Genomic DNA, 25,034 nt, shown 5'->3' with positions numbered 1-25,034 from the left:
CTTCTACGCTGAGAGTACCAAGACTGCAGTTGCTGCAGCCTTTCACGTCCACTACTGAGAGTTTCTATCTCTTCTTGTAACTGCTGATATTCTTCATGAACTTACCTAACCTTACTATAACAAGCACAGTTTAATTTATCCTAATCCAACTAAATATATTTTAGATAAGTTTATAATAATTTAATAAGCAAACACAATGAAATGTATTTTTTTCATTAGGTTCAGAATGATTTTTTGCAAAATTATTGCGTACACAAATTTTTGCTTGCCTTATTCGGCAAGAGTGTTGCTATTTAAACGCGCACACATGCACACGCATGTGCACGTGCACACACACACACACACACACACACACACACACACACACACACACACACACACACACACACACACACACACACACACACACACACACACACACACACACACACACACACACACACACACACACACACACGAGCTCATGCATGCAGGGCAAAGCTCCTGATCATGGGTGACTTTAACCACAAGGAGATCGATTGGGAGAACTTGGAGCCACATGGGGGCCAAGATACATGGAGGGCTAAGATGATGGAGGTGGTACTGGAAAACTTCTTGTACCAACATGTAAGGGACACTACAAGAGAGAGAGGAGAGGATGAACCAGCAAGACTGGACTTAGTATTCACCTTGAGTAGTGCAGATATTGAGGACATCACATATGAAAGACCCCTTGGGCCAGCGATCATGTGGTTTTAAGCTTCGAATACACAGTAGAGCTACAAGTGGAGGGGGAAGCAGGAAGGCCAGGACGAATGAAGCCAAACTACAAGAAAGGGGACTACACGAGAATGAGGAACCTCCTGAACGGGGTTCAGTGAGACAGAGAACTGGCAGGGAAGCCAGTTAATGAAATGATGGAATATGTAGCAACAATGTGCAAGGAGGCTGAGGAGAGGTTTGTACCCAAGGGTAACAGGAATAATGAAAAAGCCAGGATGAGCCCATGGTTCACCCAAAGGTGCAGGAAGGCAAAAACCAAGTGTGCTAGGGAATGGAAGAAATATAGAAGGCAAAGGACCCAGGAGAATAAGGAGAGCAGTCGTAGAGCCAGAAACGAATATGCACAGATAAGAAGGGAGGCCCAATGACAATATGAAAACAACACAGCAGCGAAAGCCAAATCTGACCCGAAACTGTTATACAGCCACATCAGGAGGAAAACAACAGTCAAGGACCAGGTAATCAGGCTAAGAAAGGAAGGAAGAGAGACAACAAGAAATGACCATGAAGTATGTTAGGAACTAACAAGAGATTCAAAGAAGTGTTCACAGAGGAGACAGAAGGGGCTCCAGAAAGACGGAGAGGTGGGGCACACCACCAAGTGTTGGACACAGTGCATGCAACCGAGGAAGAAGTGAAGAGGCTTCTGAGTGAGCTAGATACCTCAAAGGCAATGGGGCCAGATAACATCTCCCCATGGGTCCTGAGAGAGGGAGCAGAGGCACTATGTGTACCCCTAACAACAATATTCAATACATCTATCGAAACAGGGAGATTGCCTGAGGCATGGAAGACAGCAAATGTAGTCCCAATCTTTAAAAAAGGAGATAGACATGAAGCACTAAACTACAGACCAGTGTCACTGACATGTATAGTATGCAAAATCATGGAGAAGATTATCAGGAGAAGAGTGGTGGAACACCTAGAAAGGAATGATCTCATCAACAGCAGCCAACATGGTTTCAGGGACGGGAAATCCTGTGTCACAAACCTACTGGAGTTCTATGACATGGTGACAGCAGTAAGACAAGAGAGAGAGGGGTGGGTGGATTGCATATTCTTGGACTGCAAGAAGGCGTTTGACACAGTTCCACACAAGAGATTAGTGCAAAAACTGGAGGACCAAGCAGGGATAACAGAGCAGGCACTACAATGGATCAGGGAATACTTGTCAGGAAGACAGCAGCGAGTCATGGTACGTGACGAGGTGTCAGAGTGGGCACCTGTGACCAGCGGGGTCCCGCAGGGGTCAGTCCTAGGACCAGTGCTGTTTCTGGTATTTGTGAATGACATGACGGAAGGAATAGACTCCGAGGTGTCCCTGTTTGCAGATGACGTGAAGTTGATGAGAAGAATTCACTCGATCAAAGACCAGGCAGAACTACAAAGGGATCTGGACAGGCTGCAGACCTGGTCCAGCAATTGGCTGCAGGAGTTCAATCCCACCAAGTGCAAAGTCATGAAGATTGGGGAAGGGCAAAGAAGACTGCAGATGGAGTACAGTCTAGGGGGCCAGAGATTACAAACCTTATTCAAGGAAATAGATCTTGGGGTGAGTATAACACCAGGCACATCTCCTGAAGAGCACATCAACCAAATAACGGCTGCAGCATATGGGCGCCTAGCAAACCTCAGAACAGCATTCCGACATCTTAATAAGGAGTCGTTCAGGACCCTGTACACCGTGTACGTTAGGCCCATATTGGAGTATGCGGCACCAGTTTGGAACCCACACCTAGCCAAGCATGTAAAGAAACTAGAGAAAGTGCAAAGGTTTGCCACAAGACTAGTCCCAGAGCTAAGAGTATGTCCTACGAGGAGAGGTTAAGGGAAATCAACCTGACGACACTGGAGGACAGGAGAGATAGGGGGGACATGATAACGACTTACAAAATACTGAGAGGAATTGACAAGGTGGACAAAGACAGGATGTTCCAGAGACTGGACACAGCAACAAGGGAACACAGTTGGAAGCTGAAGACACAGATGAATCACAGGGATATTAGGAAGTATTTCTTCAGCCACAGAGTAGTCAGGAAGTGGAATAGTTGGGAAGAGATGTAGTGGAGGCAGGATCCATACATAGCTTTAAGCAGAGGTATGATAAAGCTCATGGTTCAGGGAGAGTGACCTAGTGGCGACCAGTGAAGAGGCGGGGCCAGGAGCTTGGACTCGACCCCTGCAACCTCGGCTAGGTGAGTACACACACACACACACACACACACACACACACACACACACACACACACACACACACACACACACACACACACACACACACACACACACACACACACACACACACACCGCACACGCGTACGTACACAACAAGGACCAATGCTAATTTTGGTTCATGTGAATGACATGATGGAAGGGATAGACTCAGAAGTGTCCCTGTTTCCAGATGATGTGAAGTTAATGAGGAGAATTAAATTGGATGAGGATCAGGCAGGAGTACAAAGAGACCTGGATAAGCTGGAAGCTTGGTCCAACAACTGACTTCTTGAATTTAACCCCACCAAATGCAAAGTCATGAAGATTGGGGAAGAACAAAGAAGACTGCAGACAGGGTATAGGCTAGGTTGCCAAAGACTGCAAACCTCACTCAAGGAAAAGGATTTTGGGGTGAGTATATTACCAAGCACATCTGAGGCACACATCAACCAGATAACTGCTGCAGCATATGGGCACCTGGTAAACCTGAGAATAGCATTTTGACATCTAAGTAAGGAATCATTCATGACATTGTATACCGTGTATGTCAGGCAAATACTGGAGTATGCAGCACCTGTATGGAACCCACACTTGGTCAAACATGTCAAGAAATTGGAAAAAGTGCAAAAGTGTGCAGCAAGATTAGTCCTGGAACTGAAGAGTACGTCTTAAGAGGAGAGATTAAGGGAACTCAACCTGATGACACTAGAGGATAGGAGGGATAGGGGAGACATGATAACAACGTGTAAAATACTGAGAGGAATTGACAAGGTGGACAGGGGTTGAATGTTTCAGAGATGGGATACAGGAACAAGGGGCCACAGTTGAAAGTTGAAAATCCGAATGAGTCATAGGGATATTAGGAAGTATTTCTTTAGCCTTAGAATTGTCAGGAAGTGGAATAAACTGGAGAGTGAAGTAGTGGAGGCAAATTCCATACATAGCTTTAAGATGAGGTATGATAATGCTCATGGATCAAGGAGAGAGTGACTTAGTATCGACCAGTGAAGAGGCTGGGCCAGGAGCTATGACTCGACCCCAGCAACCACATATAGGTGAGTACACGCACACACACATAGGTGTGTACAGAGAGAGAGACAGACAGACAGACAGACATTCAGACAGACACAGACAGACATACAGACAGACAGATGTGCATGTGCTCACACTCGCCTTCACTCTCTGAAAATTACCAAGTGAGACTGCTTACATTCTAATACCTAGAGATACCATTATATAAAAGATTATACAATATATTTTATGAAGATTAGTGAACTATATATTTATTAGGATGTACAGGTAATGAACAAGTGTTGTTACACACTTGTGAGTTGGTGGAAGGATGCAGCATATACTTACTACCTGGAGTTTACCTGGAGAGAGTTCCGGGGGTCAATGCCCCCGCGGCCCAGTCTGTGACCAGGCCTCATATGTTGAGATGTATTTAACTGATCTCTATTTGGGAACCTGTGGTTCACCTTCATCTCTGTATGTATACTTGGAGATCTGCCTTAACTGACTAGGCAACACCTTAGCACAATGTTACCAGTTACAGTCCATATACTGCCAACCACAGTATATCTATATGACAAGTGCTGTGTTAGACATGACCATAAATGCTATCAAAGAAAGCAAACATGACCCAGAGCAACATTTCTGGCATCACTTATTAGTTTTTGTGTCCTTAACTTGCTTATGAAGGCTGCAATGTTTTCCTTGCAGCTGTGCTAGTTGTTAATTCATTATCTGCTCTCTCAACATCCTATAACTCACTAAACAGACTGTCATCCTCTTATGGCAGACTGAACACTTACTTGCATTGGGAGCACTTTTTCCTGATACAATTCACATATGACTGAATGAAGCACCATAGAAGGTGCAATCTTTAGGTCTGGTGTATATGTTGAGCCATCATCTGGCTGCTCTTGTTTCAGGCTAATTGTCACTGACATAATAAATCATCCAGGAACAGTATAACTACAATACTAGGGCACAGCATATCTAGCTTAATAGGTATATATGGGTGCCTGTCTGTTCCTGAGGTATTCAGTGGAGATATGTCATGAATTAGATTATTTGTTACTGAATCCATTTTCACCGATGTGTCAGCCTCAGATACATGTACATAATTCAGGGTTGATATATGATTGTACTATAACTTCTGGGTAACATTTCTTGTCAGACCTTCCTTTAAACCTAGATGTTAGATCAAGAGATGTAATCTAAATTGAGTTTGTGGTGGTCAGATTCACAACCACTGCAGTGAAAGAACTCTTTTTGAGGTGTCTTTTCACAGCTCTTATCACATTTCTTTGAAAATATATTTTTCTAAGGATTATCGGTTTTGCACTTAAATTGCATCAAGGCTGCCTGCTAAACTTGTCATGTTTTTTGGCCTTCGTAACAAAACACAAATACATAACCCATATGTAGGAGAGAGGAGCTTTCAACGATGTTTCAGTCAGACTGAAACATCGTGGTAAGCTCCTCTCTCCTATATGCGGGTTATTTGTGTATTGTTTCATCGTATTGTGCCTTTATGTTCTTTATGGTAACAAAATGTGCATTTGTTTCCTGTTGTCTTACCCCATCCACCCTGCCAGCTCATTTGATACTGTATATGTAAAAACCACTAGATTTGGTCTCTTACTGGTATTTTCAACTAAATTTGTCTTTACATTATGAAAACTGAATTTATTTCATATCTTTGAAGAGGCTCTCACTTGTGTGTGTATTGTCTTGACTCCTCTGTGTCTTGCATCACTCGGTTAGTTCCCAAAAAGTGTCATTCTCCACCGAAAATGAAATTGCTCATATAAGCCTTGGCATTACATTTTTTTATTAGGAAGAGTCCATAAGATTTCCATAATGGCATTTAGTTTCCTTAGAAACTGAATTAGAACTAAAAACAATAAACTTTTTTTTATAACACTGTATGAAGATTTAGGTGTATCTAATATGACTTAAGTGTTCATGGCATCATGTTCTCTCATGGAAAAATTCACTTCATTGTACAGTCGTAATTTTTTATACAGAAAAAATCCATATTTAAAGGCTGATTCTCATTTATTTATTGTATATGTATTCGCCTATCTGTGGTTGCAGGGGTCGAGTCACAGCTCCTATGTGTGTGCATGTGCATGAGTGCACCCAGGCATTATGTCACTTGTCTGTATGTTATGTTATCCATGTTGCATTATTTATTGTAAAATTAGCAAAAATATACTAGAAATATGTCAGCTTGGAGCTAGTGTAATCTTCACTGTTGACTACAGGTCTTTTTATCTATAGGACTGAAATTTTGTTTAGTGTCTTATAATGTCAGTGCCCAGCTTGGGATTTTTTTTTTTTTTTCAGTTAAAGTGAAAGTGTAACTTACATGTTATGGAAATTATACCTCAAATTTTTAATTAGCAAACATCTTAGAAAATTATTCTTCATCATTATAGAAAGTCAGTGATATTAAAAATGCAAACTTTGATGTAATGCTTAAGAAATTATGCAGGTGTAAATTTGGAGGTCAGGGAGCACTTCTTTATGCAGCAGAAATTTCTCCCACTTTGAGTCTTCTGTTTTTTAGTCCAATTCTAGTCATCAAACCTACCCAATTCTTGACTATTTTCCTAGTATGCCTTACATACTATCCATTCTTTTCAAGAAACTTCCCTTTCAACCATTACACCTATCCTATTAAGCACCTAGAGGTCAGTAATTTAATTTGGCCAATGTTACACTATTTTCAGTAAATTTCAATCTAGAAACTGTATCCAAAACCACTAAAGTACCTTCCCCCTCTCTTGATTAATCCCATCCGCAGGCCTCTTCCATATAACACTTGCTCTTCATTTTGAATATCGGTACACCAAAAATTGACATTGTTCTATATTTCTCAGTTAATACACTGCAACCAAGAATGCTCCCATGTCTAGGCCAAAATGTGCCATCACAGCAAATTTGAGGGCACTGTGAATTATATATAGCTCTACTGCACTGACACTGATCCCACTGACACAGTTTAATTATTAAAGGGTGTAATTTAGAATCTAGATTCTCTGACACCATGGAGTTCATGGCTGTCTATTGGCCAACTCATTTAATGATGACAAGCTCTCCCTCTATAAACTTCGTCTTTTAACAGAGCTTGCCCAGGCAGCTGAACCAGAACTGACCCTATTCACTTTTAAATGACAAATATAATAGGTTATACGACTACTGTATGACATAAAACTTAATCTGACAAATGTAAGGTTTATAGTTAAACTAGTAATTTTTATATAAAGTACAATGCAGCAGTGAAATATGTTTTCCTCATTCTTGCTCCTCGGATGATTGTTATTCGTAAGTCTTGGGATTGTGATTACAACACGCTTACTTATTGTTAAAAATACTGTAGTTTGATTTTTTATGTGCATTAGGTGTATATAATTATAAATGCTATATTCAGTTATAGTTTATCTAGTGGCACATGTAGAGTCTCGTTATTTATGGTGTACATATAATATCGTCAGTTCCCAAGATTCATGCATTATAACAACATAGCACGGAAAACCCATACACTTGCTTAAGTTGATGTTTTAACTCAGAATGTTGGGTGTACTGTATAATGTTTTGTTTCAAACTAGAAAGATTGTCATTGTTCTATATGTGTATCATGACTGAACCTGTGTATTTGTAATGCTATACTCTACTTGATGTTTTTACTGTATATTTGTTGTCTTTTATGTTGAACATCACTTGTTTGTAATGGCAAGTCATCACAAACATTGTGACTGGACCTTTTTTTTTTTTTTTTTTTAATTATGATGCATTTTATTAGCTGTTATTATTTAATAGTCAAATAACAGCTATGTATAATAATGGCATACAGTAGGTTCCACACTTGTGACTTTTTTGTAAACTGACGTGTTCAGAATTCTGAACTTATTTTATCCCTAAAAACCCATGTTATAATTGGAGATGCATTCCCCACATTCCATATATAATTTTTTTAACAAGACTATTTTACATTCATTGCTGTTCCTTTCAAACTGCAAATAGTATCAATGTTCAGTTAATGTTTATATGATAATTAAACACAGAGTTGCAGTACAATGTATAATAAAGTATTTATATTTAATATTGGAATTGACATTTCTGTGGTTGAAAGTAGTGTCACCATTCAAAAGAGCAAGTCTCTTTGTTAGTACAATAATTAATTGGCTCCAGAATACAAATATTGTAAGTGCAGCTCATCGTAAGTCAGATCATCATGAGTTGGGGACCTACTGCATTTTATTCTGAGTTGCCTTAAGCTCCAGATGAGGTATGGAAGGACCTTGATGAGCCTTCCATGGTCTATCTGGAATTTAAAGGCTATTCAAGTGGTTATTGTGTTTCTGTCTTGATTATGTAAGTTCTTGTCCATTAGTCTGTATAAGCAATAATGTCTCTGAATAAATTAATTTCTTGCATTATTTTTTTTTTATTAACATTGGCAGTATCCCACAAAGGCAAAAATAACCCAAGGAAGAACACACATTCATTATTACTCTTCATACCTGTATTTCAGAAAAAATTTAAATACAGCATATATACTACTTGTGCAGTATTAACTTATATATGTATATTTTTTTTTTTAACATACTGGCCGTCTTTCACCGAGGCAGGTGACCTGAAAAAGAAGAAATAACAAGTTTTTCTTATTTTTACATTTAGTAATTTATACAAGAGAAGGGGTTACTAGCCTCTTCCTCTTGGTAGTTTAGAAGAAGGATTTTTCACCTCCTCATGGAATAACACATTATATGAAATAAAATTCTTTGGCTTCCATGTGTTTACATTTTTGTTTTATGCATAATGGCTGCCATCTTCTAATATCTAAGGTTATTTACAGTATTGTCATAAAATAAATATTGCAACTAGCAAGGGTCCATGAATGCTAAATCTGCAAATATCAAAGCAGTGACAGTAATTTATAATGTACTGTACAGTTTATCTATGTGTACACTGAACTCTCACTTTCAGCCACTTAGAGTAAACTGAAGTACTGCATTCATTGGACAAAATCATATACGGTTTTGGTTGCTCATTTATCCCTGGGTAATCCAGCTTTGCATTCATATTGGGAAATGCACACATAAATATACACAAGTATTAGTCAACAAATATATATACTGGTTATTTATTAATGGATCCACAGTTAACAATGCATTTTATGGTTAGCTTAATGACCCCTGGGTTATCAACCCACCAAATGCATGAACAAATTGTTTTACAAAATTATCCGTGTCTTTGATCACTTAAAATTATAAACAAATACAGGGGCTGGACAAAAACAGCACCAATTCATTGAGGAATTGATTCATATAGCATTTGAACAGGGAAATTCTGAGCTATTCTTCAAGCAAAAGCTGTTTTGACTCTTTCGAAGACAGTAGTGGAGGAAATCGGTTCCTGACCTCTTGTTCCAATTGTCCCCACAGATGCTCAGTAATATTAGATACGGCAATTGTGGGAGCCAGTCCAAGTGTTTGACTTCACTTTCATGTTCTTCATGCCAGTTTTGAGCAACTCTAGTGGTGTGAATTGGTGCACTATTGTTTTGGAAGGTGGCAGCACCATTGGGATGGACTTGGTCACCCAATATCGACTTATGTGTTTGGGCGTTAACCCTACCATGCAGTACTAGAGCCAAGCCAATATTGCTGCTCAAATGATCCCGGATCCACCATCTGCCTCCATGCTTCACAGTAGTGTGATATCAAATAGTTGGGGTTACGTATAAGCTTCTTTAGGCTGTCTCCAGATATAAACTCAGTCAGAACTTGGGAAAAGTGCAAAGGAAGATTCATCAGAGTAAATAATTTCTCCTATTAAGTGTTCGCATCGCTATTGGGCTGTGCGGACGTGCTGCGCAGTAGCTCCTGATTGAGTTGGCTTTTGCGCAGTGTTGACGTGTACTTATCTATGTGAAGACCTGTTTGCACGCTCTCTACGAATTGAAGCAAGATGCCCTCCATCGAGCAACTTTACCAACAGCTTAAAGAAGAATTGAGGATGGCGAAGGTGGAGATTCGGCGACTGACCGAGGAAAACAAGAAGATTCGTAGTAGTCCTCCTGTTTTGAGTCCTCAGGTCAAGAAGGGAAACTGGTCAGTGGCTGGACAGCAGGGAACGAAGTTGACGATCAAGAGGACGAATGGAAAGGTAGAAACGATGAAGAAGAAAGAGACTGCCGTGGAAACTGTTGTGGAAACATCTAATACATTCTCAGTGCTACCCGACGAATGTGAGTCGACTACTGGGAACAACACGACGAACGACACCATGGAAGGTAAGAATATTGTTGTTGTTGGGGATAGCCAAGTTAGGTATATGGATAGGGCGTTCTGCTTGAAGGACAGGAGTAGGAGACAGAGAGTTTGCTTTCCTGGGGCTGGGATGGAGGATATAGTTAGCCGTCTGGATGACATCATGAGAGGTAATGGGAGCAATCCTATTATCTGTCTCAGTGCTGGAGGCAACGATGTTGGCAGACGTAGGAGTGAAGACCTGATTAGCAGGTATAGGTCAGCAATGGAAATAATTAGGAGTAAGGGTGGGAACCCTGTCATATGTGGTATTTTGCCAAGGAGAGGAGTTGGAAATGAATGGTTGTCCAGGGCAATTGGTGTCAATTTCTGGCTGGACAAATACTGTAAGGAAAATGCGGTAACATTCATTGACAACTGCGACCTCTTCTATGGCAGAAATGACATGTATGCCAGGGATGGGGTTCACTTATTTAGGTCTGGGGTGGTAGCACTGGCAACTGCAGTGGAGGGAGCAGTTAGGACTTTAAACTAGGAATAGTTAGTGGTATGGGTTTTGGCAGGAAAACAGTGAAGTCCCAGTGTAGTAATATTACGAGTTCTAGGGGAACTAGTAATAAGCAGAACGAGGTAGATATTGAAAAGCCAGGGACTTTGGGTGATAAGGACAGTAATAGGTTTAGTAGAAAAACAGAAATGAGCAGGAAGGGTAAAGAGAAAGGAGAGTCTTTCAATGTTTATTATGCTAATTGCTGTAGTGCTAGGAATAAGATGGACGAGTTGAGATTAGTTGCTAGTGCAGGTAACATTGATGTATTTGCCTTAACTGAGACGTGGTTTAATTCAAAAAGTCAGGACATGCCTGCAGAATGTCATATTCAGGGTTTTAAATTGTTCCAAGTAGATAGAAGTATCGGGAAGGGGGGTGGGGTGGCATTGTATGTCCGAGATCGCTTGAACTGTTGCATAAAAACGGGTATTAAGTCTGAAGTAACACATACAGAGTCTGTTTGGATAGAATTTTCAGAGAGGCATAAAAAACTGATTTTAGGAGTGATATACCGTCCCCCAAACTTAGATAGGGACCAAGGGAAACTACTATGGGAGGAAATTGTTAAGGCCACAAGGCACGATAATGTAGTAATTCTAGGAGACTTTAACTTTAGTCATATTGATTGGAATTTCTTGACTGGGAATTTAGAATCATACGACTTCTTAGAAGTAGTTCAGGATTGTTTTTTGAAGCAGTTTGTGACAGAACCTACAAGGGGAAATAACCTGCTTGACTTAGTTATGGCAAACAATGAATCCCTTCTTAATAATTTAGAAATTTCAGAGGAACTGGGTGCTAGCGACCACAAATCAATTACATTTAGCATTGAATGGAAGTATGATAGTAGCGATAACTCATTAACAGTCCCAGATTTTCGCTTAGCAGATTACGATGGGCTTAGAGAACACTTATCATCTGTTGACTGGGGTAACGAAGTGAGCTATCAATATGACAGTTTTCTGAACACTATACATGCTGCTCAAAGAACATTTATCCCATATTAAGAAATTAGATCAAATAAAAATGACCCAAAATGGATGAATAATAGGCTCAAATATCTACTAGGGCATAAGAAAGGAATTTATAGGCGTATCAAAAGAGGTGAGGGTCGTCTTATGAATCAGTATATTGACATTAAGAGGGACATTAAAAAGGGGATAAGAAAAGCTAAAAGTGACTATGAAATTAAAGTTGCTAGGGATTCTAAAACTAACCCAAAAAGTTTTTTCCAGGTCTATAGAACAAAAGTTAGAGATAAGATAGGTCCCCTTAAAAATAACTATGGGCACCTTACTGACAAAGAGAATGAAATGTGCTCGATTTTTAATAATTATTTTCTCACAGTTTTTACACAGGAAGACATTAACAATATTCCAGTAATTAATTTTTATAGTGGGCTAGAAGAGGATAAATTATGTAACATCACAGTCACTAGTGAAATGGTTGTGAAGCAGATAGACAGACTGAAGCAAAATAAGTCGCCGGGTCCTGATGAGGTTTTTTCAAGGGTTCTTAAGGAATGCAAAATGGAACTCTGTGAACCATTAACTAATATTTTTAATTTATCTCTTCAAACAGGTGTAGTGTCTGATATGTGGAAGATGGCTAATGTAATTCCTATTTTTAAAACAGGGGACAAGTCGTTACCATCAAATTACCCCCCAATAAGCCTGACCTCAATTGTAGGCAAATTACTAGAGTCAATTATAGCTGAGATTATAAGAAGCCATCTCGATAAGCATAGCTTGATTAATGATACTCAGCATAGATTCACAAGAGGCCGGTCTTGTCTAACTAATTTATTAACTTTCTTCAGTAAAGCTTTTGAGGCTGTTGACCACGATAAAGAATTTGATATTATTTACTTAGATTTTAGTAAGGCTTTTGATAGAGTTCCGCACCATAGACTGTTAAAGAAAGTGGCAGCTCATGGCATTGGGGGAAAAGTGCTCTCGTGGATCGAGTCATGGCTCACTGACAGGAAGCAGAGAGTGTCCATAAATGGGGTTAAATCCGAGTGGGGATCTGTAACAAGTGGCGTTCCACAGGGATCAGTCTTGGGCCCGTTGTTGTTTATAATATATATCAATGATCTTGATGAGGGAATTACTAGTGATATGAGCAAATTCGCCGATGACACAAAGATAGGTAGGATAATTGACTCAAACGTAGATGTTATGGAACTTCAGGAGGATTTAAACAAACTCTATTCTTGGTCAGAAAAGTGGCAGATGCAGTTCAATGTAGATAAATGTAAGGTTCTGAAGCTCGGGAGTGCCCATAACCCTAGTACTTATAAGTTAAATGATGTAGAACTTAGCCATACAGATTGCAAAAAGGACTTGGGGGTTATGGTGAGCAGCAACCTTAAACCAAGACAGCAATGCCTAAGCGTACGTAATAAGGCAAATAGATTACTGGGATTTATATCAAGAAGTGTAAGCAACAGAAGTCCAGAGGTCATACTGTAGCTTTATACATCATTAGTAAGGCCTCACCTAGATTATGCAGCTCAGTTCTGGTCTCCATATTACAGAATGGACATAAATTCGTTAGAAAACATTCAGCGTAGGATGACTAAATTAATACATAGCATTAGAAATCTTCCTTATGAAGAAAGATTGAAGACTCTTAAGTTACATTCACTTGTTAAACGAAGAATGAGGGGAGACCTGATCGAAGTGTATAAGTGGAAGATAGGTATTAATAAAGGGGATATTAATAAGGTCTTGAGGATGTCTCTCCAAGAGAGAACCCGCAGTAATGGATTTAAATTAGATAAGTTTAGATTTAGAAAGGACATAGGAAAGTATTGGTTTGGAAATAGGGTAGTTGATGAGTGGAACAGTCTACCTAGTTGGGTTATTGAGGCTGGGACTTTGGGTAGTTTCAAATTTAGGTTGGATAAGTACATGAGTGGGAGGGGTTGGATTTGAGTGGGACTTTCACATCAGAGCTTATTTCTTGGGTGGCATTGAAAATTGGGTTGGGCAAATGTTTTGTTAGTGGGATGAATTGTAAAGGACCTGCCTAGTATGGGCCAACAGGCCTCCTGCAGTGTGCCTCCTTTTTTATGTTCTTATGTTCTTATAAGAAAGAAGAAACACTGCAGCAGGCCTACTGGCCCATGTGAGGCAGGTCCAAGCCACCTCCCGGCTTAAACCAATGACCCACCTAGTCAGGTCAGATCACATCTACTTAAGGAGCATGGCATCAGACCTATTAGCACAAGCTAGTCAGATCTAACACCCACTCATGTATTTATCCAACCTATTTTTAAAACTACACGTCTTAGCTTCTATGACGGTACTTGGTAGTTTGTTCCACTCATCCACAACTCTATTACCAAACCAGTGCTTTCCTATATCCTTCCTGAATCTGAATTTTTCCAACTTAAAACCATCACTTTGAGTCCTGTCTTGGCTAGATATTTTTAGCATGCTATTTACATTCCCTTTATTTATTCCAGTTTTCCATTTATACACCTCAATCATGTACCCCCTAATTCTATGCTTTTCTAGAGAGTGCAGATTCAGGGCCCTCAGTCTGTCCTTATAAGGAAGATTTCTGATACATGGGATCAACTTTGTCATCCTTCTTTGTACATTTTTCAGTGCATTAATATCCATTCTGTAATATGGTGACCAGAACTGTGAAGCATAATCTAAATGAGGCCTAACGAAAGACAAAGAGAGTTGAAGAACAACTTGAGGACTCCTGTTATTTATGATTCTTGATATGAAGCTAAGGATTCTGTTTGCTTTATTGCGAACTCGTATGCACTGTTGTCTTGGTCTGTTGTTCATTTCTTATGGTCATTACACCATTTTTTGTTCATTGCAGTATTTGTTTCTGAAAGGAAAGGTTTCTTAGTTGCAGCCCTCCCACGATATCTTGCTGCATGGAACTCATGATGAACTGTTTTAGTTAAAACTTGATTTGCATGATGCTGATTTAGCTCTGCAGTCAATTTTCCAGCTGTAGTCTAATGACATTTTGACAAAATACACTTTAGTGCTTGACAGTCCCAGTCGCACAGTTTCTTCTTGCATCCACTATTGCTTTTGTTGGAACTTGTCTTACCATCATTTTGGAATGCAGACATGACCATAGAAACAGTTGCTCTCAAAAAATGTTATATTTCAGCAGTTTTGATAACCAATGCTCCAGACATCCATGCTCCAATGATTTGTTTTCTTTTGAAGTCTGTAATGTCTTTCATTCTTGACTCAACTTCATTCTAAAATATAATAAAACAATAGATATGAAAGAAAAGAATGATAAAACACATTTAAATTGATCATTCAGTCATTAGTTCAACAGTTCAATCAGGAGGTGTTCAAGTTATTTTGTCCAACCCCTGTAAGTATAAATGTAATAATTATATTTTAATTAAATACATAACTAACAAGTGTTAGAAGTAAATTTTTACCTCCCAGAATCAGTGATGATATACTGTACTGTATTTTTCTACCCAAGCCAAATCCATTGTTAGCGTAATTACCTATTTGTAATTATGCTGTGTTTCACCGTGTGTGCTACTGCAGTTTGTCTTTAAATGTCTAAAAGCTTTTATATTAAACATTAATTGAAAGTACAGTGCAGTATATAGCTGATCCCTAAGTTAGGAGCATCTGAGTTTTGCTTATCTTCACTTAGAATCTGGAGAATCTGAGACCAATTAATTTCTTATTTACTACAGACCAAGACTGCCAGTATTATACCGTTTGGCAAACAAAAACTATCTACAGCAACACCAAGAACAATTTGGCATTTAAATATAATGCCAGAAGCCTAAGTTAACTCTGATGACATCGACTGGCACCTAAAATCACTAAATGCAAATCTTAAGTCATTATTCTTGCATAACCATGGCTAAAATATGATAGTATAGACATCACTTTTTTGGGTGCATGGCCATACATAATTGCAGACTCAGAACCACACTTTACTATTAATACGAAATTTATTATCAAACATGACGCAGGGATGAACTTGAGTAATGCGTATTTGAACAATTTACAACTAGAAAACCTAATGTAGGTGAGAGAGGTACATTATAATATACACCTGGAAGATACTGGAGGGACTGGTCCTAAACCTCCACACCAAAATCACTGTATGGTAGACAGAGACCTTGCAGATGGTTGTTTATTCATACAACCAAACCTGTAAGATTTATGGAGACAACCACCTCTATCAGTTGTATTATTTACCATTATGGCTGCCTCCTGGCTGTCTAGTATTCTTGTGCTACCTATCATTCTGGCCTACTCATCTCTCAGCATCCTTAGATTCATTTATACCAGTGCATAACCTTTATTTGGATCTGTCCTTGGTCACACTTAGTATGCCACCCCTCTTACCTTCAGTTGCTGATCCTTCCAGCAGTGGTAAAAGTGGCAGTCCAAGTGTAACCTAACTCCATCAAACAGCAGTGGGTTCTTCCTATCTATCTGCAGGTGATGCCAACTTGCCCAGCTATATGGAATCTTTCTCTGCTTTTGTCTGCCCTTCCCAGTTATCCCTTGTTCCGAATACAGTCCTTGATTTCTCTGAGGTAGAAACTTAAAAGCACAACTGCTGATAAAAGCTACTTTCCCTATTACAAATGTGGGTGATTCATTGCCTCTAAGTGACTCATTCTGGTAGATGTTAGAACTAATGCAATTGTGTCCTCTAATAATTTCACCTTACCTGCATTTAATGTGTGTTGCTTATTACAAGTGAAGTAGAATTTGTCTCATGATCAGGCTGGTTGTTGTGAGGCTAGTGCAAGTATGTGTTCTTAGGCATATATTGTACCTTTAAAATTTTCAGAGGCTATTCCAACAATTATCTTCATTGCTTCCATAATAATGGATGTATATTTATTCTTAAATATAATTTAAATTTCTCTTCCCCTCTTTTTCTATACTGTATAATTTTTGTTGCTTTGCTCTGTGATAGAGCTATATACAGTGGAACCTCGGTACTTGAACAATTCGATATTCGAACGCTTTGTTCGGTAAACAAATCGCTTGGTAGTCAACCGTTTGCTCGGCACTTGATCAAAAAAACATGACCTGCTAGAACTTTGCTGTAAACTATTTGTTTCTTCACATTTTTTCGTGTTTTTTTTTTTATTACTGTATTTGTTTAAATAAGTCACCATGAGGCCTAAGAGGGTTAGTAATAACAGCCAACCAAGAGGAAAATTGGTTGGGAAAAATTCGTTCGGTACTTGGACAGATCGGCACTCGAACAGCCTTCTGTTCCTTCTGGACCAAACTGGCCATATCCCATCGAAGTAGGGTGGCCCAGAAAGAAAAACGAAAGTTTCTCTTTTTAACTTTAGTAATGTATACAGGAGAAGGGGTTACTAGCCCCTTGCTTCCGGGATTTTAGTCAACCGTTATGATACACATGTCTTACGGAGGAAGAATTCTGTTCCACTTCCCCATGGAGATAAGAGGAAATAAAGAAGAACAAGAACTATTAAGAAAATAGAAGAAAATCCAGAGGGGTATGTACGTATATATATGCTTGTACATGCACGTGTAGTGTGACCTAAATGCAAGTAGAAGTAGCAAGATATACCTAGTATCCAGCATTAATGAGACAGAAAGGAGATACCAGCAATCTTCCAATCACATAAAACAATTACAGGTTTCTGTTTCACACTCACTTGGCAAGACGGTAGTACGTCCCCGGGTGGTTGCTGTCTACCAACCTTCTACCTTCTTAGGAGAGCTATAGATATCTTTATAAAATTATCATTTCTTCTGTTGTGCATGGAATGGGCCATCCTGAGAGATGGTAATTCCCAAGTAAAAGTAACTCATGGTCTCCTGGAATGAAACTTTTGAAGCTCCTGTACCTACTGAACCCTTTACAATATCCTCATTGACCCACTAAAGTCTTGTAGTTCAGGCTGACAGATTTCAGCTCCATATGAAATCCATCTTGTGTAATGGAATATGATAGTAAAACATAGCTAGCTTTTGTTTCCACTATATAACTGTTATATAAACAGGGTAGTACATTACTGATACATCCAGTGTCACTAAATAAAGTCAAATGCTTTGCCAGCATAGTGCATATAGATTTTTTGATACATCTTGTATTTCACCATTGTGTCATGACTTCATTGATGTCTTGTCTGTTTATGAACACATTTTTTCTCATTTTTATTGGTTGTTTGTTTATTATAAAAATGGAACTTTAAAGATATGCAGAAAGCTTTGATTCTCATTCCCCCAGTTTTCCTGTGTACTACAGGAAATTAATCTTCATCATATAATTGGTCTTCGTGTCTCTGGCTGTGGTGTCTTTTTGTCTTTTGATTTGTATCCTACCTATAATGTAGACTATGATTTCTTAACTGACACCAATTTGCTACATCCTCTGTAACCTCCTCAAACCCTTACTACCAATGCCCTTTGCTCATCACCATCTTGTGCTTCTACCATCTCTCTCATCTCTGCTGCTTAGCACTGAATGACCCTTATGGGTTTAGCACTTTCCTTGAAGGTAATAATAATCAGCAGTAACTTAAGTGATATGTCTAGGGCTTTCCTTTGATTCTTGCTTATCAGAACTGATCATGAACACCCAAAAAATATATAAGCTTTGATAGTCTTGATTGACCATTAATACATGCAAGTCCCTTTGTTAGGCTCTTGTACAATATATGCCATGTAGAAAACTCCTGCTCTTGTGGTACCTTGCTCTGACAAAAAAAAGTATGAAAGAAAATTTCAGGTTACCCAAAACATTATGATAAAGTTTATTATGGACGTGGGGGCAAGGAAACACAGAAAACATTTATTTAATCAGAATGAAGCTAGCACTATAAGTTAAAATTTGGCATGTACCTGTGTGTGTGTGTGTAATTTATTTATATATACATGTATTTATTTAGTAAGCAAGTGTTCTTTAATTTTTTTTTTTCATTGTTGAATTTACACACTGAAGCATTATCTAACCTCACTAATTTCAACACCTAACTCTATCTAGGATACACATAATACAGGAGAGTCAGCTTATATCTAGGTACTTATTTATTGTTATGTAAACTCGCTCCAAATTGAGCCTGGATCCGTAGGCTGTGAGTGAAGGTGATATTGCTGAGTTATGAGCGACTAATGTACCCCAAGGTGCACGATATAGTTTAATCATTTGTTAATATACTGTATTCATAATCTCCCCGCCTTCGGATTTGTAATATTGCCTTTGGTGCATATCAGTCATGCACTGCATTAGGCATGTGCTTGCAAATTAAAATCAGGTTTGTGCCCAGTGTATGTTATATTGTACAAGCAGGTCATACAAGAGTGCATACTGTAAAGTACTGTTTTTTAATTCATTAATATTGTACTGTATTCATTACTGCTTTCTTCACAGACCCACCTGTAGTATCCTGAGGAATCACTACAACTGCTGTTTGTGTAGTGTATCTTTGGAGAACCAGCCACCTCAGCCCAGATGACAGCATTTATGCAGAGAAGAAACTATTTCTATTGCTATAAAATATAGTCCACCAATTCCAATATCAGCCTACATACTCTGTGATGAATGTCTTAAATAATAGTCATTTTAATTATTGTCACATACAAGTGGTATTAGATTTAAACTTCTTCACACAAGTGATTTTCATTGAATTTCATCCACTGAAATCTACAGGTATAATTTTTCATTCTGTTTATACTTCATCCACTGAGTAATAAATTATATTACTGTAACCTTGAATAGGTTATATTTCACTCAAAGCATTGATGCATTGCTCATTGATCTCTGTACATACTTATACAGTATACTCTAATATAGCAGAACTTTGTAAGATGCTCAAATATCAGGTATTTATACCTTTGATTTTTATGAAGCCTTATGAAGACATGGCACAAGATATTCATATATTTTTGCTTGATATGTCATTAAAGGTTTTAGTGATATAATTACAGTATTATGCTCAGTACAGTATGACAAGTTTGTGAGATATTGATTTTTTTTAAATTTTTAGAGCTTTGGCTACTGGTACTGAGAGTTTGACATGCATTATTTCAAATGTAATGTGTTAATTTCATATTTTGCCTGTCTTGATTGATCAACTGATAATTTCCTACACCATTGGCAACCCTCTTCTGGGAAAGTCCCAGCATCAGTGAAGTCTGTATGACTTCTTACCTGAAACTGACTTATTATACCAACTTTGACTTCCCACTATAACACCTATGCCCACCCTTCACAATCAGAAAATATATATTTAAAGGTTGCATATTTTTTGTTGTGAAAATTATATGCTAGGTCTTGTAAATTCAGGATCCTTTTCTTTTTATTTTTTTTTTATTATCACACTGGCCGATTCCCACCAAGGCAGGGTGGCCCGAAAAAGAAAAACTTTCACCATCATTCACTCCATCACTGTCTTGCCAGAAGGGTGCTTTACACTACAGTTTTTAAACTGCAACATTAACACCCGTCCTTCAGAGTGCAGACACTGTACTTCCCATCTCCAGGACTCAAGTCCGGCCTGCCGGTTTCCCTGAACCCCTTCATAAATGTTACTTGCTCACACTCCAACAGCACGTCAAGTATTAAAAACCATTTGTCTCCATTCACTCCTATCAAACACGCTCACGCATGCCTGCTGGAAGTCCAAGCCCCTCGCACACAAAACCTCCTTTACCCCCTCTCTCCAACCTTTCTTAGGCCGACCCCTACCCCGCCTTCCTTCCACTACAGACTGATACACTCTTGAAGTCATTCTGTTTCGCTCCATTCTCTCTACATGTTCGAACCACCTCAACAACCCTTCCTCAGCCCTCTGGACAACAGTTTTGGTAATCCTGCACCTCCTCCTAACTTCCAAACTACGAATTCTCTGCATTATATTCACACCACACATTGCCCTCAGACATGACATCTCCACTGCCTCCAGCCTTCTCCTCGCTGCAACATTCGTCACCCATGCTTCACACCCATATAAGAGCGTTGGTAAAACTATACTCTCATACATTCCCCTCTTTGCCTCCAAGGACAAAGTTCTTTGTCTCCACAGACTCCTAAGTGCACCACTCACTCTTTTCCCCTCATCAATTCTATGATTCACCTCATCTTTCATAGACCCATCCGCTGACACGTCCACTCCCAAATAGCTGAATACATTCACCTCCTCCATACTCTCTCCCTCCAATCTGATATTCAATCTTTCATCACCTAATCTTTTTGTTATCCTCATAACCTTACTCTCCTGTATTCACCTTTAATTTTCTTCTTTTGCACACCCTACCAAATTCATCCCCCAATCTCTGCAACTTCTCTTCAGAATCTCCCAAGAGCACAGTGTCATCAGCATTTATTTGCTTATGCAGTTTCATATCTACTTTCAAAAGAGTGGGATAGATGCATCAGGCCTTATACCATAATACAGAAGTGTTGTACTTCTCGATTCATGTAATGTGTGTGTACTGAATTAAGGTCTCCTTGAAGCTTTACTGCTTTTATCTATTCATTCACTATTCCCATATACTGGTAGTTTCTTTCTTCAACATTAAGGCTCCTGTCAAGTTTTCAGGTACACTTCTTTAAATTTTATACAGTATTTTAAAATTGCATGCTTTTGTTAATGTTTAAAATAATGACTGCATATCAGGTTTGTGTACAAAATTAATATGATTTTATCCACATAAGTTTGTGTACAAAAGTTGTATTGTTTTATTTGTGTAATGAATATTATAACCATTTAAGGAAAGGAACTGACCCATATCATTTGATCCATATCACAATGTCCACTATATTTGTTGATACAGTATTATTTAATTATAAACTGTTGATAAAAAATAATGCTATACTCCTAACAGTTCATCCTCAGTAAAGTGTTGTCAGTTTTATTAAGTATACATTTAATATTAACATACTAAATATACACTGTTACTATATAATAATGGTGATTTAGGTATTTCTTTTCATTCAGTAATCCTCTTCATATGTCAATACAGTACTGTAAAATCCTTAACATTGATGAATGAAATTGGACATTTGTAAGTAATCTGCTAGTGAGAGCAAACAACTGAATAACTGTACCGTTTTGTACTTTAAATATTTGTAGTATATGGATTAAATGGAAGCTAAATTGACTTTAAATATAAATGTAACAATATAATTAGCAAAAAAGTGACTATGACATTGCAGGTTGAGTGTGGTGCGAATGTGTGCAGAAAATATCTCACCACACATGAGATGTTGTCATACAGTTTGCATTATTGCTTATTGTTCTCTATTTGTAAATAATAGACAGACTCTTTTTATGAAAACAGTAATGTATATATGTATTTGTTAGTAATTTTGTTGTGATTACTTCTAAGACACATGCATTGAAGTCTTAATATTACAGTAGTAGTTCATGACATGCAATACTCATAATATATACTGTAGTTTAAAAAGTCATGGAAACTGTTAATTACTGTAATGCTTGCCTCACAGGTAACCTTGTATATAAGCTTCTTGTCAAACTGTTACATTTTAGTTTTGAAGATTACTTTGTTATTTAAGTCACATTCTCTGGTCAAACTGAGTTTCAAGAATATTAACTCAGAACAAATGTTGTGTTTCACCATCCACAAGTTAGCTGGGGAAGTATGATAAATCTTTCTTGACACATTATTTATTCAAGTAAGCCAGCTACTCAGAGGTTTACCTAAGTGAAAATTATAAAGTTTCAGCTCTTATTGTCTCCCATTATATGTTAACTGCAGTAAGAAATAACATTGCTAACTTGTTTTTGATGGTAGTCATCAATAGTATAGCCCATGGAGAGCAATATGACTGAAGGTTTCCACTCAGAAGTATTTTAACCCTTTGACTGTTGCAACCCCAAATCCTGAGGTGTCTCCTGGTGTCGCAAAATAATTGAAAAAAAAAAAAAACTTATGAAATGATAGAGAATCTTTTCCCGATGGTAATGACACCAAAAGTATGAAATTTGATGGAAAACTTACGGAATTACGCTCTTGCGAAGTTAGCACCTATGCAACATTTAAGCATCAGCAGTTTCGCCCACTTTGAGCCCTATTTTCAGTTAATTCCACTGTTCCAGTCCACCAAACTCATAGCTATTTCTCTAGAACTTCATTTGTTCTATCGATTGAATACAAAAAACCACCCATTTACCGATTTCAGCTACCCAATAAAGTGGACAGAAATTGGCAGTTTGACCAATTTCATGCAAATTAAAAAATGTCAATTTCAAAATAGGGTCCAGAATGAACAATGCAGACATTCTTGGCACTAAAATAACATTTTCTCTGTTAATCAGTCACATCTCCAGGCCCATTATAATCCTCTTGCTTTCTATTTTGAATTTTTATTCACACAAAAAATAGATTTACTGTCATGCAGACTATTGCAATATTGTAATAATTGTATAAAAAGCATCAACCCATTTGTGACTGCATATTAGAATGGCTAGTTGAACATTTATTGGACAATGACATCATTTGTTTACTCTTGAACATCGGCAAAAATTGAACATTTCTTCCTCTTTGAGCTCCATTTCAAGATCCTTTTCATACTAAAACCAATCAAAATCACTTCTATTTCTATAATAATCTTTCCCTTCTATCAAATGAGACCAAGAAAACAAGAATACAACCATAAATACTATACGAGAAAACACCTCAAAGTCGGCTTTTTAATCCAAAAACATGGTCGGAGTTTTTTTTTCTCATTGTGTACTTCGTGCTACAGGATTATTTTTATACTGCACACACAGACCCATTCTCTCACATGTGGGCTTACCAGCTTTCTCCTGCTTGATTTGAAGCCACTAGAATTTTTGAGTACGTATATATACATCAAACACATTGGCTCATAAGACGTATATATATATGACCAAAACAGTCAAAGGGTTAATTCTCTTCAATACATTAAGTAAAATGAAAAATTAACAAAAATTTAACACTATTATAAACTGTTAATTTTAAGAAATTATCATATTAAAGACCAAATTATATTGAAAGATTTAAATAACTGTATAAGGAGATTTAATAAAAAATCATATTTATTCTAATCCTGTACCTGTGGATTTATATATTTTTTTCAACGAACCGACCGTATACTTTTATCTATCATTATTATTTCTTCATCCTGTAAGAGGAAATGGGGATATATTAATGTGACATTTCTTCATCAATATATCAGCAAGTTACCCAAGATTTATTGGCCAAAAATTATTGTATCATTGACACTAACATGTAAAAAAATAATAGTCTGATTTGAGAGCTAATATTCAAGACAATGGTGTCTGTTAAATACAGTATATTGTCTTCTAATAGTGCCTGTATGTATTAAAATTTCAATTGATTTGTAACAGTTGGTGTATATTTTGAGTGTGTAGTATTATAGTGTTAGTATGGGAAGTGGAGAAGAATCCTTCCTCCAAGTGTGTCATAAGAGGTGACTAAAATGCCAGGAGCAAGGGGCTAGTGACCCCTTCTGTATAAATTACTAAATGTAAGAAAAACTTTTGCTTTTCTTTTAAGGTCACCCTGCCTAAGTGGGATATGGCCTATGTTAAAGAAATAGAGCTATATACTTGTGGTGTGTTGTCTTTTCTGTATATGGTAAACAGCAGAAGAAAATAGGGTAGGAGTGTTGAGGCATCTGTAGATTAAAACCTCTTCAAGGGGGGCTCCTTGGCGTGGTGAAGAGGCTCTTGGTCTGAGGAATTAGACCTGTCGGTCTACTTCCTCAGACTGAACTTAATTACCCCCCAATCCCCCGTTCCCTATCCCATCCTCCCCTTTTTCCTTTCCTCCTCCTCCTCCCCACCCCTCTTTTTTTTTTTTTTTTTTTTTTTTTTTTTTCACAGGCACGCTAGTTCCTAGGTAGGGGAAAGGGTACCGGAGTCCATCCGATTCCGTTGAGGTTCTTGGCGGTGGCGTAGTTTGCCGTGGAATCTGGATTGCCTGGGGATGTCCTGATCCCTCTCCGGTATCCCGGAGGGTGGTTTTGGGTGTCTCTCGGGCGACGGGTGTATCTCTGGAAGCCACCTTTCGGATTCTGGGGGGGGTGGCCGAAGGAGGTATGCTTTGTGGCGGATTTCCGGCCGCCCTCTCTTTTGTCCACCGAGGTAGCTCGGCAGATGTGAGGTTGCTATCCCGGATTGCCGGTTTACTGGCATGATGGGTAGGGTATGGCACGGGTTCCATGCTGCATCTGCGCTACTTGCGGTGCTG

The 25,034-nt window shown here is 38.3% G+C and overlaps 1 protein-coding gene and 1 pseudogene across 6 annotated transcripts in view; one reads left to right on the top strand and one right to left on the bottom strand.

The window, feature by feature from the left end:
- The window catches only part of LOC128701661 (uncharacterized), a 15,528-nt pseudogene extending 605 nt beyond the window's left edge, over positions 1–14,923 (bottom strand).
- The window catches only part of LOC128701616 (phosphatidylinositol 4-phosphate 5-kinase type-1 alpha), a 573,763-nt gene extending 549,878 nt beyond the window's left edge, over positions 1–23,885 (top strand). For all 6 annotated transcript variants that reach the window (XR_011394183.1, XM_070101702.1, XM_070101700.1 and 3 more), the window contains one exon: positions 19,204–23,885. Coding sequence is in view for 2 of the 6 variants with exons in the window: in XM_070101702.1 (XP_069957803.1) it covers positions 19,204–19,215 (12 nt within the window). In the remaining 4 variants the exon portion in view is untranslated. The remainder of the gene's footprint in view (positions 1–19,203) is intronic.
- The last annotated feature ends 1,149 nt before the right edge of the window (positions 23,886–25,034 follow it).

Source organism: Cherax quadricarinatus, chromosome 78, assembly GCF_038502225.1.
Source record: "Cherax quadricarinatus isolate ZL_2023a chromosome 78, ASM3850222v1, whole genome shotgun sequence".
NCBI classification, from domain to species: domain Eukaryota; kingdom Metazoa; phylum Arthropoda; class Malacostraca; order Decapoda; family Parastacidae; genus Cherax; species Cherax quadricarinatus.
The sequence above is the reverse complement of the archived record's forward strand: the minus strand, read 5'-3'. Positions and strand labels throughout refer to the sequence as shown.